The sequence below is a fragment of the Anomaloglossus baeobatrachus genome, chromosome 3 (genome assembly GCF_048569485.1).
Source record: "Anomaloglossus baeobatrachus isolate aAnoBae1 chromosome 3, aAnoBae1.hap1, whole genome shotgun sequence".
NCBI classification, from domain to species: Eukaryota; Metazoa; Chordata; class Amphibia; order Anura; family Aromobatidae; genus Anomaloglossus; species Anomaloglossus baeobatrachus.
In genome coordinates, this window is record NC_134355.1 from 84,816,216 (window position 1) to 84,835,918 (window position 19,703).

At 44.0% G+C, this 19,703-nt stretch overlaps 1 protein-coding gene across 2 annotated transcripts in view; it reads left to right on the forward strand.

The window, feature by feature from the left end:
* TASP1 (taspase 1) overlaps window positions 1-19,703 on the forward strand; it is a 231,985-nt gene that overhangs the window by 81,661 nt on the left and 130,621 nt on the right. For both annotated transcript variants that reach the window (XM_075338063.1, XM_075338064.1), the window contains exon 9: window positions 7,659-7,765. In XM_075338063.1, coding sequence (XP_075194178.1) covers window positions 7,659-7,765 — 107 coding nt within the window. The remainder of the gene's footprint in view (window positions 1-7,658; window positions 7,766-19,703) is intronic.

The following is a 19,703-nucleotide window of genomic DNA, read 5'->3' on the forward strand; positions in this document are numbered from 1 at the left end:
CTGGAACCATGGGATCTTAACAGAGTGCTAAAGGCTCTTCAGAAACCACCTTTCGAGCCACTGCGGGATGTCTCCCTTTCACGTCTTTCGCAGAAGGTGGTCTTTCTAGTGGCAGTCACATCGCTCCGTAGAGTGTCGGAGTTGGCAGCGCTGTCATGCAAAGCCCCCTTCCTGGTTTTTCACCAGGATAAGGTGGTTCTGCGTCCGGTCCCGGAATTTCTCCCTAAGGTGGTATCCCCTTTTCATCTCAATCAGGATATCTCCTTACCTTCTTTTTGTCCTCATCCAGTTCACCAATGTGAAAAGGAGTTGCATTTGTTAGATCTAGTGAGAGCACTCCGGCTCTACATTTCTCGCACGGCGCCCCTGCGCCGTTCTGATGCGCTCTTTGTCCTTGTCGCTGGCCAGCGTAAGGGGTCGCAGGCTTCCAAGTCAACCTTGGCTCGGTGGATCAAGGAACCGATTCTTGAAGCCTACCGTTCTTCTGGGCTTCCGATTCCTGCAGGGCTGAAAGCCCATTCTACCAGAGCCGTGGGTGCATCCTGGGCATTGCGGCACCAGGCTACGGCTCAGCAGGTGTGTCAGGCGGCTACCTGGTCGAGTCTGCACACTTTCACGAAACACTATCAGGTGCATACCTATGCTTCGGCGGATGCCAGCCTAGGTAGGCGAGTCCTTCAGGCGGCGGTTGCCCACCTGTAAGAGGGAGCCGTTGTCGGCTCTTTTTATTGGGGTATTCTTTTACCCACCCAGGGACTGCTTTTGGACGTCCCAATTGTCTGGGTCTCCCAATGGAGCGACAAAGAAGAAGGGAATTTTGTTTACTTACCGCAAATTCCTTTTCTTCTAGCTCCTATTGGGAGACCCAGCACCCGCCCCTGTTCCCTTCGGGCTGTTGTTCTTTTGTGTACACATGTTGTTCATGTTGAATTGTTCTTTTGGTTCATGGTTTCAGTTCTCCGAACATCCTTCGGATTGAATTTACCTTAGACCAATTTATAACTTTCCTCCTTCCTGCTTTTGCACCAAAACTGAGGAGCCCGTGATGCACGGGAGGGTGTATAGGCAGAGGGGAGGGGTTACACTTTTTAAAGTGTAATACTTTGTGTGGCCTCCGGAGGCAGAAGCTATACACCCGAATTGTCTGGGTCTCCCAATAGGAGCTAGAAGAAAAGGAATTTACGGTAAGTAAACAAAATTCCCTTCTTTCCCATGAGCTTTTTCGGGCTCCCCAAAGAAGCCCTTAAAGGGAAAAAAACACAAATTTAACATTTTAACAGCATTTTTAAACAAACAGAGGATATTACTTTTGAAGCATTCACATCCAGTTTGCTAGAACTGTTAAACTCAGCGGATTTTATGCACACAAAAAAAATCATGGAAACATAGCCTCAGGGTTTCTTTTTGTTAGTCCATCCCTGTATAATCTTACCCTGCTATTTATCCTTTTTGGGTGCATGCGGGAGACGCCAAGTTCTTAGACTTTTGGGTGCCGGACTTTAGCTGTGGCAAAATTAAGTGGTGTTGTTTAGTTCCCTCTTGTATGGCTATTAATCTTAATGTGACATGTACTCATGGCTTCCTCATGATATGACCTTGGGGAGGATTGGGATATACTATGAGCGTCATCTGTTGTCTATTTACATTCAGACAGTTGAAAGCGATTATCTTGGATCTCACTGTTCCTTGCGTTGTTTAGCACGATCTTGATAAACGTCTGCCAAACAGAGCGATATTTGTAACGTGCTTTCATCTGCGGTCTCTTCTCGTTTGTTTTGTCTTTGTCCCTCTTAATACTGAAGACAGGGAGAACTGCTAATTTCCTGCTGTAGAGTATAATTGTTAACCAAATATTTCTGTAGGACGTTCCATGCGTGGAATTCAGCGTGGTGAACCTTACATGGCTCTCATCAGACCCCATCACGAGCATACGTGGGTATACCAATAGCTCTGAATTAAAGCTGAGTTTATTATTAAAGCAGAAGGGAAATGTCAGGAGTATTGGGTTAGACCTCTTTAATGGAAATAACAAAGTTTTAGCTTTTTACTTATTTTTAAATTATATATACGCAAAAATTAAGAGACCACTGCAAAATTGTCAGTTTTTCTGATTTTTCTCTTGATAGGTATATTTTTGAGTAAAATTTAAATTGCTCTTTTATTCTATAAACTACTGACATGTCTCCAAATTTCAAAGCAATACATTTTTTTTTTATTTTCTGAAAATGAGAAATGGTCAAAATAACAAAAAATGTATTTCTTTCAGACCTCAAATAATGCAAAGAAAACAAGTTCATAATCATTTAGAAATACTAATGTTTTAACTCAGGAAGAGTTCAGAAATCAATATCTTGTGGAATAACCATGATTTTTAATCCTTGCTTTCATACGTCTTGGCATGCTTTCCACCTTTCCCCAACTCTGAGAACTGTTTTTTTACAGCAGGACAATGCACCATGCCACATAGCTAGGTCAATCAATGTGTGGATGAAGGACCACCACATAAAAACCCAGTCATGGCCAGCCCAATCTCCAGACCTGAACCCCATTGAAAACCTCTGGAATTAAATCAAGAGGAAGGTGGATAGTCACAAGCCATCAAACAAAGAAGAACTGCTTACATTTTTTCACCAGGGTGGCATAAAGTCACCCAAAAGCAGTGTGAAAGACTGGTGGAAAGCATGCCAAGATTCATGAAAGCTGTGATTAAAAATCATGTTTATTCCACAAAATATTGATTTCTGAACTCCTTCCTGAGTTAAAACATTAGTATTTTTGTTTCTAAATGATTAGGAACTTGTTTTCTTTGCATTATTTGAGGTCTGAAAGCAATGCATAGTTTTGTTATTTTGACCATTTCTCATTTTCAGAAAATAAATGCAAAATTTATTGCTTGGAAATTCAGAGACGTTGTCAGTAGTTTATAGAATGAAAGAACAATTTACACTTTACTTAAAACGCCTAAAATGAAAAATCTGAGAATCTGAAAATTTGGAAGTGCTGTGCGCGCACGCGCCTGTGTATGTGTGTGTGTGTGTGTGTATATATATAATATATATATATATATATATATATATGTGTGTCTGTATATGTGTGTATGTGTGTATATATATATATATATATATATATATATATATATATATTTGCCCTATTCCGTCTGTCTGTCTCTGTCTTGCTCCACAATTGTGTCCTTACAGTGACAAACAGCGGATTGGCCGCTGGGCTCGCCATGGCCCCCCCCCCCCCCCGCATGGATTGGCCGCTCGCCTTGCCTCGGCTCCTCCCCCCTGCACGGATTGGCCGCTTGCCTCGCCTCGGGTCCGCCCCCCCCAACGGATTGGCCATGTCCTTACGGAGAAAAACAGCGGATTGGCCGCTGGGCTCGCCATGGCCCCGCCCCACCGCACGGATTGGCCGCTCGGCTTCACGGATTCGCCATGGCCCCCCGCACGGATTGGCCGCTCGGCCTCACGGATTGGCCGCTCGCCTCGGCTCCTCCCCCCGCACGGACTGGCCGCTCGCCTCAGCTCCGCCCCCCAAACGGATTGGCCGCTCGCCCAGGCTCTGCCCCTCACACGGAATGGCCTCTCGCCCCGAGGTGAGCGCATCAAGGTCCTGCAGCGGCGGAACACACACACACACGCACACACATATACACACACACATCCACATCAGATCACACTCACTCTCACACACACATCAGATCGCATCCACACACTCACAACATCCCGTGATATCGCTTGCTTCTCGGCGGCGATACTGTGCAGTGACCTTCCAGGACCTGCCGGAGGATCACATGGCCGAAAGCATGTGGTATCTTCGGATGTTGTGATTGTGTGAGCGCGTATGTGCGATATCGTCAGTGTGTGTGTGTGTGTATGCGATCGGATCTGTGAGTGTCGGCAGAGGAGCACGGCGTGCAGCACAGCTACTGGGACCGCCCACCGGTGGGCACAGGGAGAAGTGGAGTGTGTGTGTGAGTGTATGCGATCAGATGTGTGCGTGTTTACTGTCTGATGTGTGACTGTGGAGCACAATGGGGGGTGCACAGCATGGGGGATGGAGCACGATGGGGAGTGCGCAGCATGGGGGATGGAGCACGATGGGGGGTGCGCAGCATGGGGGATGGAGCACGATGGGGGGGTGCGCAGCATGGGGGATGGAGCACGATTGGGAGTGTGCAGCATGGGGGATGGAGCACGATGGGGGGTGCGCAGCATGGGGGATGGAGCACGATGGGGAGTGCGCAGCATGGGTGATGGAGCACGTTTGGGAGTGCGCAGCATGGGGGATGGAGCACAATGGGGAGTGCGCAGCATGGGGGATGGAGCACGATGGGGAGTGCGCAGCATGGGAGATGGAGCACGATGGGGGGTGCGCAGCATGGGGGATGGAGCACGTTTGGGAGTGCGCAGCTTGGGGGATAGAGCACGATGGGGAGTGCGCAGCATGGGGGATGGAGCACGATGGGGAGTGCGCAGCATGGGGGATGGAGCACGTTTGGGAGTGCGCAGCTTGGGGGATGGAGCATGATGGGGATTGCGCAGCATGGGTGATGGAGCACGTTTGGGAGTGCGCAGCATGGGGGATAGAGCACGATGGGGAGTACGCAGCATGGGGGATGGAGCACGTTTGGGAGTGCGCAGCATGGGGGATGGAGCATGATGGGGAATGCGCAGCATGGGGGATGGAGCACAATGGGGAGTGGGGATGGAGCACAATGGGGGGTGCGCAGCATGGGGGATGGAGCACGATGGAGGGTGCACACCTCCCCCCAAAACACACACACACACACACACACTGCCACACACGCACTGCACAACACACCACACACACACACACTGGGAACCACAAACACTGCCCTACACAGACACCCACACACAGACAACGCCGCACACACACAACACCCAACACCCAAACACCGCGGCACACACAAATATACGCACTTACCGCACAACACACACATTGCACAAAACATACCTCCCCCCAAAACACACACACACACCCCACACCCACACAAACCGTGCAACACACACACACACAACGATACAGACACACAGCGCTCCACAAATAACGACACACAACGCAACACACAAACAACACCGCTCTCACCCCCCGCCACACCCAGACAACACCCAGAACATGTACAGCCCCTACACAAACACTTGGTAACTACACACAACAACATCTATATATATAACAAAAATCATACATTAACTACACAATACGTAAATTCTAGAATACCCGATGCGTAGAATCGGGCCACCTTCTAGTAATATATATATATATATATATATATATATATATATATATATATATATATATATATAATGTATGTATATAAATATGTATGTGTATGTATGTTCTCAATTTTTTGTCCATTAAAAATATATATTTTATTTTTGTTGGAAAAAAAATTGGGAACATTATTAGGAAGAGAAAACAATAATACATAGCATTTTTTTGGATCAGGGGCCTTGTTCCTCCCAAAAATTACAATTCTGGCATTTTGATTTTCTTTTTAGCCCTCTACTATACAGGTTCATTTGACATTCTCATGGACCAGACTTTGCTGATATGGTGATACCATATTTTTGGGGGGAGGAAAAAGGGGAGGTTTTAAACTTTTTGTTTTTAGTGTTTTTTTTTAAACTTTATTTTTCACTTAGTCCTTCTTCGGAATAATAACAAAAACCTTGAAACTGCTGCTAGACCCATGACTAGACCCTAACATTTACTACAGTCCTTAAGTAATCAATATTTAAGTCCTATTATACTTCTGACTAAGTAGTGTGTTTCAATGCATTGTTATTGCAACAAAAGCCCCGAAATTGGAAATAGTGCACAGAGGGTTATTAAGGATAGAAAAACTAATTTCACTTGAATTTAAATTGAAAGTTCCATGAGAATCATTGAGTACATCAGCCACAAAAAAACTCCCATACACGAGTGGGTGAAGGAAATACAAAATATGTCTAGGATTCTGAAGAAAACGCACAGCCACGCAGAGCATTTATTTTACAATAAAAAAAACTTAATACAAATGTTTAATGGATGGATACCTGAAGATACCATAAGCAGTAATATTCAGAAATCAAAAGTCTAAATGGTCATAGCAAGAAGTAGTTTGTTCACCCACCCAAGTCAAGCCTGATATGTGTTTTGCAAATACTTTGTGTGGGATCAAGGATAATTTGAATGTGACATCAAAGCTTGAATTTCTCAGTGCTAGCCTATCAGATTAGCACAAGACAGTGTCACACTAGCGGGTGTAACCTGAAGGGGCTTGGATAAGTGTCTATTGCCATATTCCTCATCTCAAGTCCTCAAGACCCACCAACAGTGCATGTTTTCAGGATTTCCTTAGCAATGCACAAGTTGTGGAATTATCACCTATGTAAGTGATTAAATTATCGTTTGTGGAATACTAAGGAAATTCTGAAAATATTAACTGTTGGTGGGTCTTGATGACTGGAGTTGAGGAACACTGGTCTGTTGGGTCTTCACTAGAGCCTCTGATGGTAAGGATGGCCAGGGCTGCCAGTAGACACCAGGTACTACTTCAGGGCAGTCCTCTTTTCTCTATTATCGTAAGAGTAATTTCAGGCTTAACCACTAATGTTAGATGCTTAGGGGTAAAAAGGTACTGAAAATAGTAATGTATAACCCCAGCACTCAAATGAAATTTTAAACTGCTGCCACTGTCACTGCCACTGCTGCCTTCCTCGGGCCATCCCTGCAAGTGTTCACCCACGTCCTATAGAGACACAGTCACTCCCTGAAAGCGAGTACATTGTGCAAACGTGAAGAACCTTACTTCTGTTTTTTCATTCCGGTTGTCCGTTGTGACCCACGTGATCCTGTTCTTGTACGTGATGCAACTACCTTGAGAAAGGCTCTATGCCAAAACGTCGGTGGTGTTGCTCTTGTTGAAGTTCACTTTGCAGTCTGTCAATAATAATAATAAATTCACTTGCATAAAAAAATTTTTCTTGCCTTAAAATCTCTTTTCTGTATTAGCTGACCATAATGTCAGAGATGCAGGTACTGGAGGACAGGTAGGACCGAGCCAAAATCAGTAAACAGGGGTCAGTACTGGAGGTTAGCATGATGGAGTTGAAGCGGCAAGTAGGAGTACATGTTTGAGACAGAAATAGTAGCTGGAACTAAACGCAGAAGGAATCTAATTGCTCAGGCACCTTTCCACAGGGAGAGGTGCCTAAATACTCAGAGACTCCCAGCTCTAGGTTTGGGACACTTTAGGGGAACATGCCCGCTCGCTCTATACCCGTAGACCTGCGCAACGTACGAAGGAGAGATAGAGAGCTCGCCGGGCAGGGCAGGAATAGGGTGTGGATAGGACACAGATGGCCTGATGTGGTGAGCATGTCATTTTTATTGTTGTATTACACTCATATCACTAGGTTCCATACTGAAGTCTTCTTGATGGATTCCCTTTAATTTTATGACACGTTTAGCTTATAAATAAAATAAAGGAAAGTTAATCTTTTAATTTTGCAAGTTTGATTATTGTGAATTTTATCTTTATATATTCGCTAGCAATCTTAGTAGGTGACATAAATGTATTTTAGTATGTTCTTTATGACAATGATAATTGTGGTTATTTACGGTAACTGTGCACACATTAATTTTCTCAGAGTTAAGCCTCGCTGCTTTTAAACGGAACAAAAGAAAACTGGAATTGGCTGAAAAGGTGGAAACAGATTACATCCAAGTAAAAAAAAGAAGACAATCAAGTGAAAAGGTTGGTGTATTTCGATGTAGGTTGTGGCCGGTACCTATTTCTGGTTTGTTCATCCGGTGTGTGTGTGGATTCAGTAAACGTCCGCAATAAACATTGTTCTCAATACCTTACATATACCTCCTTGGAAGCGAGCAGCACTGACGACGTCCCATCAACAGGTATCTGCCAAGGAGCGAACACCTCCTGTTCTAATGAACAGAGATGAGCGAGCCTCTAAAGCAGGGCTGTGGAGTCGGAGTCGGAGTCGTGGAGTCGGAGTCGGAGCTCATTTTGGTGGAGTCGGAGTCGGAGTCGGTATAAAATGCACCGACTCCGACTCTTAAAATATATAATAAATTGGGGACAGGAGTGCAATGCAGAATGTGCTGAATATTTTACTAAATAATAACATTTAGTATAATGCTTATATTTAAGTGAAAAATTTATTGTAGTACAATGTGAACATCAGACATTTAATTGTTTTTATGATACAATAATCAAGATATTTGGATAGAACATAAAATATTTATTGGAATACAACTTTAGAACACAAAAAACTAATAAATTGTAAATATGTAATATATATATATATATACACACAGTGTATATACACACACAAGATATATATGTAATCTACTGTATATTACATAGTGTATTACATATTTACAATTTATTACAGTTTTTTGTGTTCTAAAGTTGTATTCCAATAAATATATTTTATGTTCTATCCAAATATCTTGATTATCGTATCATAAAAAATATTAAATGTCTGATGTTCACATACACATATTCATGTACTACAATAAATTTTTCACCTAACTAAGCAATATATGTAGGAGTCGGAGCCGGAGCCGGAGTCGGAGTCGGAGCCGGAGTCGGAGTCGGTGCAAGAGAATTTGAGGAGTCGGAGTCGGAGTCGAAGGTTTGGCTTACCGACTCCACAGCCCTGCTCTAAAGGATCGAGTTCAGTTCGGTTCGTCAAACGGAGGCCGCGTTCGAGTTCGGCTCGACGAACCGTTCGACGAACCTCTCGAGCCCCATTGAAACCAATGGCAGGCAAACACAAACACATAAAAACACATTATAAATGTACACATACAGTTAATAAACATTGCCATTACGCTTACAGGTCCCCACGACGCATCCTGCACTCTGTCTCCCGCCGCTTTTCCTTCCGATAAACGCTGCGTCCTCCCGGTAACCAGCACTGATGATAGGACCTTCCGTGACGTAAAAAAAAGCATGTGACAATTCACATGTCTATTATCTCATTGGCTACACACTGGTCACATGGCTATGATGTCATGCTAGGTCCTGTCATTGCATCTCTCCGGTACGCGGTGATCGTTCCAGCATCTCCGTATACCGGCAAAATGCTCTAGCACATGGTCGGCTTCCCCGTTCCGTTATTCACCGGCTGCCACAGCCGGTCAATAACGGCGATCACCGTTGCTATAGCAACCCGCCTGTCAGCGGTGACGTCACCGCTTACAGCCTGCAGCCTCTGCTCACTCTCTCTAAGTGAATAGACTGCAGTGCACAGGTAGCAGCAGCGTCTTCCTCCCATGCAGCGCTGTCTGATGTACCAGAGCTGCATGGGTTGAAGGAGAAAGAAGACAGACGACCATGGATCGTGGAGGGATGACAGGGAGTAATAAACATGGAGTCTCTAAGTGTGTCTGTGTATTTATTTCTATTAAAGTATTTTTTCTCTCTGTGATGTCTTTTTTTTTTTTTTTTTTAACCCTTTATTGGAGATTCTTAACCCCTTAACGACCGCGGGCCGTAAAATTACGTCCTAAATGACATAATCTTACTGCCCGCGGTCCTCCGGCGGCAGCATGCCGCGATCGGCACACATCTCAGCTGATTTTCACAGCTGAGATGTGTGCCTGCTAGGCACGAGCAGAATCGTTATCTGCTCGTGCCGATTAACCCCTTATAATGGCGCTGTCAATACATGACAGCGCCATTATAAGCGCAATCGCGGTAAAGTTTTACTTACCGCCGAAACCGGAAGTCACGTGACGCGATCACGTGACTCCCGATAGTTGTCATGGTAGTACAGGGTCATGTGATGACTCCTGTACTACACATGAATTGGTTTCACTTTCGCTGTGCCCGGGGCACAGCAAAAGAGAAAGACAGCGTATCTGCTGTTTACAGCCTTCCAGCTGTGATCAGCAGATACTGCAGAGCGATCGGAATGCTGATCGCAATAGCCCCCTAGGGGGACTAGTAAAATAAAAAAAAAAAGTAAAAAAATAAGTTTTAAAAAATTAAAAAAAAACAAAAAAACCTAAAAGTTCAAATCACCCCCCATTCGCCCCATTGAAAATTAAAGGGTTAAAAAAATAAAAAATATACACACATTTGGTATCGCCGCGTTCAGAAACGCCCGATCTATCAAAATATAAAATCAATTAATCTGATCAGTAAACGGCGTAGCGGCAAAAAAATTCCAAACGCCAAAACGACGTTTTTTTGTCGCCACAACTTTTGCGCAAAATGCAATAAGAGGCGATCAAAACGTAGCATCTGCGCAAAAATGGTACCGGTAAAAACGTCAGCTCGAGACGCAAAAAATAAGCCGTCATTGAGCCTAAGATCCCGAAAAATGAGAACGCTACGGGTCACGGAATATGGCGTAAAATGTGCGCCACTTTTTTCGGACAAACTTCCGATTTTTTTTTAACCCCTTATATAAAAGTAAACCTATACATGTTTGGTGTCTACGAACTCGCACTGACCTGAGGCATCACACCCACACATCAGTTTTACCATATAGTGAACACAGTGAATAAAATATCTCAAAAACTATAGTGCTATCGCACTTTTTTTGCAATTTTTCAGCATTTGGAATTTTTTTGCCATTTTCTAGTACACAATATGGTAAAACTGATGGTTTCATTTAAAAGTACAGCTCGTTCCGCAAAAAATGAGCCCTCACATGACCATATTGACTGAAAAATAAAAAAGTTACGTCTCTCAGAAAAAGAATGGCGAAAAAAAAAAACGGAAAGCGAAAAATCGGCCGGTCGTGAAAGGGTTAATGGCCGGGTCAAACTTGCCTGACATTAAGAATCTCTGACTTAGGCTATGTGCGCACGTTGCGTACAGTTCACTGCAGAAATTTCTGCAGCGATCTGAAGAGCACATGTGCGCTTGTAATCGTTGCGGAAAATGTCCGTAGTGAAGCCGATTCCATGTGCTCTGCCTGCAGCTCCTCCCATAGACAGAGCAGGAGCTGCCGGCAAAGCGCAGGAAAGACATGTCACTTCTTTTTACGCAGCGCTTCGGCAGTAGCCGAAGCGCTGCGCTCTAAAGCGCCACGTGCGCACGGCCCCTGCACAATCTCCATAGACTGTGCAGGGGACGCAGGACGCATGCAGTTACGCTGCACTACAAAGCGCAGCGTAACTGCATGTATTTGCGCAACGTGCGCACATAGCCTTAATACTAGCTAGTAAAACAAAGTTAGTATTAACTCATTATTACCCAGCAAGCCACCCGGCTTCAGGGCTGCTGGAAGAGTTGGATACAGAGCCAGATGATGGCGCTTCTATGAAAGCGCCATTTTCTGGGGCGCCCACAGTCTGCAATTCGCAGCAAAGGGGCCCAAAAAGCTCAGGCCAACCTGTGCTGCGGATTCCAATCCCCAGCTGCCTAGTTGTACCTGGCTGGACACAAAAATGTGGCGAAGCTCATGTTGATTTGTTTTTTTTTAATTGTTTCATGAAATTTATGAAATAATAATGAAAAAAAAAGGGCTTCCCTATTTTTTTTTGTTCCCAGCCGGGTACAAATAGGCAGCTGGGGGTTGAGGGCAGCCGTAACTGCCTGCTGTACCTGGCTATCATACAAAAATATGGCGAAGCCCCCGTCATTTTTTTGGTGGGCAAAAACTCCTGCATACAGTCCTGGATGGAGTATGCTGAGTCTTGTAGTTCTGCAGCTGCTGTCTGCTCTCCTCAATACAGTCAGACAGCAGCTGCAGAACTACAAGGCTCAGCATACTCCATCCAGGACAGTATGCAGGAGTTTTTTGCCCCCCCAAAAAATTACGTGGGCTTCGCCATGTTTTTGTATGCTAGCCAGATACAGCAGGCAGCTACGGGCTTCCCCCAACCCCCAGCTGCCTATTTGTACCCGGCTGGGAACCAAAAATATAGGGAAGCCCTTTTTTTTTTTTAATTATTTTATGAATTTCAGGAAATAATTAAAAAAACAAATGGCGTGGGCTTCGCCCAATTTTTGTGTCCAGCCTGGTACAACTAGGCAGCTGGGGATTGGAATCCGCAGCTCAGGGTGCCCAAGCTTTCTGGGCACCCCTGCTGCGAATTGCAGTCCGCAGCCGCCCCAGAAAAGGGCGCTTTCATAGAAGTACCATCTTTTGGCGCTGTATCCAACTCTTTCAGCAGCCCTGGTGACGGGTGGCTCACTGGGGTTAGGGCTAGCTGTATATTATCAACTGGCCCTAAGCCCGAAATTCATGGTGTCACGCCAATATTAGACAGGGCCACCATGAATTTCTAGTACAGATAAAAAAAAAACACAACACACAGAAAAATATTTTTATTAGAAATAAAACACAACACAATTAGTGACTCCATCTTTATTGAAATAAAGAACCCCCCTCCACAGTAATCCTGGGTCAAGGGTCCCACGCCGTCCAATCCGGATCCAATTTAATCTGATCGGATTGCTGGAAGGCAAAGCGATCAGATCATGTGTCAGGTTCAAGGGCCTGAATCACATGACACAGCAGCTGATTGTATAAATGGCTTTTATACAATCAGATGATGCATCAGTGCAAAAAAATAAACAAACAAACTACACACTTCTGTGCAGACTCCTGTCCGACAGCATCAGCTATTAGTTTAGCCGGCCGGGCGGTAAAAAGCCGGCCTCACCTCTCGACTTAGTGTCAGCTGATTCCGTCAGGTGACCGCATCAGGTCTGAGAGAGAAAGAAGAGAGAGAGAAGGGAGAGAAAAATGAGAGGAGAGAGAGAGAAAAGGAGAGAAGAGAGAGAAAAGGAGAGAAGAGAGAGAAAAGGAGAGAAGAGAGAGAGAGAGGAGAGAAGAGGACAGAGAGAGAGACTGACTGACTGAGATAAAGAGAGAGAGCAATGCAGCCTCATTCCGTGAACTGCTCCGATTTTAGAGGTTTGGCTCACACCTGATGTCCGGCTCCTCCCCTCAGTGCATAATTAAATTAAATTAGAATTATAAATAAATAATTCTAATTTAAAATTAAAAATAAATTAAAATTTTTACCGGGGCTAGAACTCGTGAAGTACTGCTTCTTAAGCGGGCTTTACACGCTGCGACATCGCTAATGCGGAGTCGTTGGGGTCACGGATTTTGTGACGCACATCCGGCCGCATTAGCGATGCCGTTGCGTGTGACACCGATAAGCGATTTTGCATCGTTGCAAAACAGTGCAAAATCGCTAATCGGCGACACGGGGGTCCATTCCCAATTATCGTTACTTCAGCAGTAACGAGTTTGTTCGTCGTTCCTGCGGCAGCACACATCGCTGCGTGTGACGCCGCAGGAGCGAGGAAGCTCTCCCTACCTGCCTCCCGGCCGCTATGCAGAAGGAAGGAGGTGGGCGGGATGTTACGTCCCGCTCATCTCCGCCCCTCCGCTGCGATTGGGCGGCGGTTCAGTGACGTTTCAGTGACGTCGCTGTGACGCCGCACGGACCGCCCCCTTAGAAAGGAGGCGGTTCGCCCGTCACAGCGACGTCGCCGGACAGGTAAGTATGTGTGACGGCTCTGGGCGATGTTGTGCGGCACGGGCAGCGATATGCCCGTGTCGCGCAACAGATGGGGGCGGATACCCACACTAGCGATATCGGGACCGATATCGCAGTGTGTAAAGTAACCTTTAGGCGAGCACTCTAACCATTCAGCTACTAGCTCTAATGAAAAACATAGGCAGATTTGGTAATCTTGACTTCTGCATTGCAGACTGAAGACTCAGATTACAGCTCGGTTCACTTCAGCTGCTACGTGGAGAGGACACAGAACGCTCCCTGTCATCTTCATGTAGCAGAGCTGACAGTGTCGTGTGGATTACTTCGGACCTGAAGGGGTATTTGGTGATTTTAATAAAATGGTGAAAGAGGATGTTTTTTGTCTTTTATTCCAAATAAAGGATTTTTCGCTGTGTGTGTTTCTTTACTTTCACTTTCAGTTTAATCATGGAAGGTGTCTCGGGGAGACGCCTGGCATGATTACCCAGCTCATCCCGAATTGCCCTGGTGTGGTGGCAATCGGGGTAATAATGAGTTTAGAGTCCCGGGACTGTCACATCTAATGGATGCGGCAATTCCGTGCTGGCTGCTGGGTGATATTGTTAGGCTGGACGGCTCCCCATACCGTGACGCTCCCCATCCTGACAATACCAGCCTCCAGCCATGCGGCTTTATGCTGGCTGGTATCAAATATGAGGGAACCGCATTTTTTAAATTTTTTTTTATTATTTATTTATTTTACTGCACGATATAGACCCGCCCGCCGGCGGCTGTGATTGGTTGCAGTGAGACAGCTGTCACTCATCGTGGGGGCGTGTCTGACTGCAACCAATCATGGCCACCGGTCGACGGGGAAAGCACGGAATAACTAATTGACTAATAAAGCGGCAGCCGTTTTCAAAAGAGGAAAAGACGCCGCAGATTTGTTACAGTCGTACAGCGAGATGCCTGTGATCGGTGAGTAGGAAAGGGAGAGAAATTGTGCTGGGGACGCAGGACGCATGCAGATAGCAACGTGTGCACATAGCTTTACTGTGAAAAGCCACGCTTTTGTTGATCGAACCGTTCTTGAACGTTACTCGAACTGTCAAGCTTTTAGCAAAAGGCTTGAGTTCGTCGAGCCTCTCGAACACCCCCCACTCGAACATAAAATTGGCGAACCTCGAGCCTCAAACATCGCTCATCTCTACTAATGAATAAAGCTGGCAGACTCTTGTCGACAGAACGTCTTTACTGGTGCTCCGTTTCCTTTGTGGAAGTGAGTAGCGCTCAAACAAAACTTTACAAGAGAGCTATTGCCACTCTTGATGTGTCTGTTTTAGTAAGTACATGTATTCCCCTTAATATAATGGTGCATTTTTTTTCTTTTGAACCTTGTATCGTGTTCTGATCTTATTTTTTTTCCCACTGTTCTGTTATGTAAGGTTTTTTTTTCTTTGGAACTGTATGGCAGATTTAGAAATATGGACTTTTTTATTTAGTGCAAATTTGTATAGTATTTACCAACCATAATAAAGACTTGCCTCCAGAGAATCATGTGAGTCATTCCCCATTGGTAAAGAATATAAAATTATCACTAAATATGCCCATATTTCTGCAACCATATGACAGATTTAATAAATAGCAAAACGGATTACTCTTACCAGCGGGAATAAAATAACTGCTGACCACTTTTGACCTGGTGAAAGGTCTTCTTTAAGTGATGGCATATTACTTCTGTGTTATGCCTACATTTATTGGGATGGGAATACCCCGTTAATAAAGTAATTTGTTATAATTGAACACATTTCAGATCTCCGTTTATATGGGGGATATGTGTTTGTATATTCCGCTAAAATCAGCAATGCTGACTATATTCCAAGTTGTTTTATTTGTAGATATTGGAAAAGCTTTTTCCAGCTGCGCTGCTAGTGATGTGTTGTGTAGGAACAAAGTGGATTTTCTTTTTCAATTTTGGGTTGGATTTGTGGTAAACATCAATAGCAGGTTCTTTGTTATCTTACTTCCAATCCTTTTGGCAACCAACAAAATTATTATTATTATTTTATTATTATTTATTATTATAGCGCCATTTATTCCATGGCGCTTTACAAGTGAAAGAGGGTATACGTACAGCAATCATTAACAGTACAAGACAGACTGGTATAGGAGGAGAGAGGACCCTGCCCGCGAGGGCTCACAGTCTACAGGGAATGGGTGATGGTACAATAGGTGAGGACAGAGCTGGTTGCGCAGTGGTCTACTGGGCTGAGGGCTATTGTAGGTTGTAGGCTTGTTGGAAGAGGTGGGTCTTGAGGTTCCTCTTGAAGCTTTCCACGGTAGTGGAGAGTCTGATGTGCTGAGGTAGAGCGTTCCAGAGTATGGGGGATGCACGGGAGAAATCTTGTACACGATTGTGGGAAGAGGAAATAAGAGAGGAGCAGAGAAGGAGATCTTGTGAGGATCTAAGGTTGCGTGCAGGTAGGTACTGGGAGACTAGGTCACAGATGTAGGGAGGAGACAGGTTGTGCATGGCTTTGTATGTCATGGTTAATGTTTTGAACTGGAGTCGTTGGGCGATGGGAAGCCAGTGAAGGGATTGGCAGAGTGGCGAGGCTGGGGAGTAGCGAGGGGAGAGGTGGATTAAGCGGGCTGCAGAGTTTAGGATAGATTGGAGGGGTGCAAGAGTGTTGGAAGGGAGGCCAGAGAGCAGGAGGTTGCAGTAGTCGAGGCGGGAGATGATGAGGGCATGCACTAATGTTTTTGAAGATTCTTGGTTAAGGAAAGCACGGATCCGGGAGATATTTTTGAGTTGTAATCGGCATGAGTTGAAGAGGGCTTGGATGTGTGGCTTGAAGGATAGAGCAGAGTCGAGGGTTACTCCAAGGCAACGAGCTTGTGAGACTGGGGTGAGTGAGCAACCATCAAGTTTGATGGAAAGGCTTGTTGGAGGAGGTGAGTGAGGAGGAGGAAAGACAATAAACTCTGTTTTGTCCATGTTAAATGTTAAATGACGTTTTTACAAAACCATCTGGCAAGAAAAGTGATCTCGACTACGTAACTTTTTGGGGGATTTTGATGGTCTCATAAATATTTAGATAAACCTTTTCTCTGCACCATCAAATTTAAAGTGAAATTTAAAGACAGTTTTTCAGCAGGATAAACCCTCCAAAGCAGTCTGTATGGGCATGCAGATAATAGAGAGTTGAATAAGTTAATACTTTGATATCTGCAATTTGATGTCTTATTCCAGAGAAATCCACTTTTTTCTTAATATGTAAATGAGCTGTTAAGATATATGGTAAGGACATGGCTCTCATAAGGAGAGTCTGCCTGCAAAGCTAATTTTAACTAAAAGGTTGTGTTACCAGTCTGAAATGTAATAACTGGCTGAGTGTGATTATAGGATTAATTAGCATGGTACAGCAGAGCTGTGCTTTGTGTCATTACAAACACAGTGCAGCTGTAGATCTCCTCTTATGCTGTCAGCTCTGCTGCAGAGCTGTGCCTGGTTACAACTTAGACTTATTAATCTTTCTTTTGGCATTTAGTGTGGGGCGGTACAGCAGAGCTGACAGCACTATGAGAGAAAGCTACATCTGCAGATTTCTAATGAAACAAAGCTCAGCTTTGCGGTGCTGGCTCTCCACCCACACTGGCTGCCTGCGGGATGGAAGCTAAAGAAGGGTTGTAACGCCACAAAGCTTGCAGTGAGATCAGGAGAGCAGACTGTCAGCCATTACATGTCTCACACTGGTAATGCTCACTTTCATTTAAAATAAACTCTGAAAGTAGACTTCTTTTGGAGATCTATTTCCGTCCTATAGATCTTAACAGCTCATTCACATATAAACATAAATGTGAATTTCTGTGGAATAAGACATTGGGTCTCGGTGTCATTTTATTCAACTTTCTTTGACCTGAATGCCCATATAAATGGTTTAAGAGGGGCGATCCTTCTGACAGATTCCGCTAACATCCAAGTGCCATACATTTACAGTGCACAGTTAAAACTCCAGCTCCCGCAATCAAGTGGGAACATATCCTGCCCCGGGTGTTAGCTAGTCAGGAAAACTGATAAGATAATAGAAGGTAATAGTTAGCGCCATGGAACAAATAATTCTTTTGTAGGACCAGGCAACCAAATGATTGGATTGCAAGGCCATTGCTCTTCATTGTAGAGCTCCTCGATCCTACTGTTAAGCTCTGCTAGTGACTTGTCACTGTAGTGGGCTGTTTTCCTCTGTAACTCCTGCTAGATACCATACCCCAGTTACAATACAAAAAAAAACAAAACCGTAAAGAATTGTTTTATTTGGTCTGAAACCATGAACAGCCAAATAAATAAACAAATAAATTAGTCCACAAATATCTTTTTCCTGTATTTGAATTGCAGAAATAAATTATATAAATTACACAGTAGAACTTAAATCATAATATGCTGAAACATAACACAATTTCCCTGCTTAAACACCCCCCTCCCCCCTAAAAAAAAAACCAAAACACACATTCATATTTTTTCATTCAGTCAGTTTGATAATAAATCTCTCTCCCTTTTTGGGTTTGGGCAATATGAAAGTCCCACCTAAGAATAGATAAAAGGGGAAGGAGTTGTTTAAACTTTGCATTGTATGTGTGTGCCACTCTAAGCATGGAGAACCGAAAGAGTAGAGGATTATAGTCTGGGAACTTGTAACCTTGAGATTGTTGACATTTTTCAACAATTTTGGTCCTCAAGTCCATCTCCAGAGATCTTGATGTTCCTTTGTTCTTGATGTGGTGTGCATAGTCCGGATAGAGGAGGATATGCAGCCCCAATCTAGTTGCAAAGAAATACAAGCTGTCCTACAAGCTCAGGGTGCATCAGTGTCAGCGCAAACTATCCGTTCTCGCTCTCTCTGTCTCGAGTACAAACCCAAGAACACCATCCTAAACTTGAACCATCATACTTTAGGGGTGCTTTTCTGCAAAGGGGACAGGATGACTGCACCGTATTGAAGAGAGAATAGATGGGGTCATGTATCGCAAGATTTTGGCCAATAACTTTTTTCCCTTAGTAAGAGCACTAAAGGGTCATGGCTGGGTTTTCAAGCATGACAATGATCTGAAACACACAGCCAGGGCAACTAAGGAGTGGCTCCGTAAGAAGCATTTTAAGGTTCTGGTGTGGCCTAGCCAGTCTCCAGACCTGAACCAAATGGAAAATCTTTGGAGGGAGCTGAAACTCAATGTTGCCCAGTGACATCCCCGAAACCTGAAAGATCTGGAGAAGATCTGTCTGGAGGAGTGGGCCAAAATCTCTGCTGCATTATGTGCAAACTTGGTCAAGAACTACAGGAAACGTCTGACCTCTGTAATTGCAAACAAAGGCTTCTGTACCAAATATTAAGTTCTATTTTTCTATACTATCCATTACTTATTTCATGCAATTAAATGCAAATTAATTATTTTAAAATCATACAATGTGGTTTTCTGAATATTTTCTTTTATTCTGTCTGTCACAGTGGAAGTGTACCTACTATAAAAATTACAGATCTCTCCATTTGTGTGTATATGTGTATATACAGCTGTGGCAAATTAAGAGACCACTGCAAAATTGTCAGTTTTTCGGTTTTTTTTTTTTTTATATATATGTTTATTTTTGAGTAAAATGTAAATTGTTCTTTTATTCTATAAACTACTGACATGTCTCCGAATTTCCAAGCAATAAATTTTGTATTTATATTCTGAAAATCAGAAATGATCAAAATAACAAAAAAATGCATTGCTTTCAGACCTCAAATAATGCAAATAAAACAAGTTCATAATCATTTAGAAACAACAATACTAATAATGTTTTAACTCCGCAAGAGTTCAGAAATCAATAATTAGTTGAATAACCATGATTTTTAATCACAGCTTTCATGCGTCTTGGCATGCTTTCCACCAGTCTTTCACACTGCTTTTGGGTGACCTTATGCCACTCCTGGTGAAAAAATGTAAGCAGTTCTTTGTTTGATGGCTTGTGACTATCCATCTTCCTCTTGATTACATTCCAGAGGTTTTCAATGGTGTTCAGGTATGGAGATTGGGCTGTCCATGACAGGGTTTTGATGTGGTGGTCCTTCATCCACACATTGATTGACCTAGCTGTGTGGCATGGCGCATTGTCCTGCTGGAAAAAACAGTCCTCGGAGTTGGAGAACATTGCCTGAGAAGAAGGAAGCAACTGTTTTTCT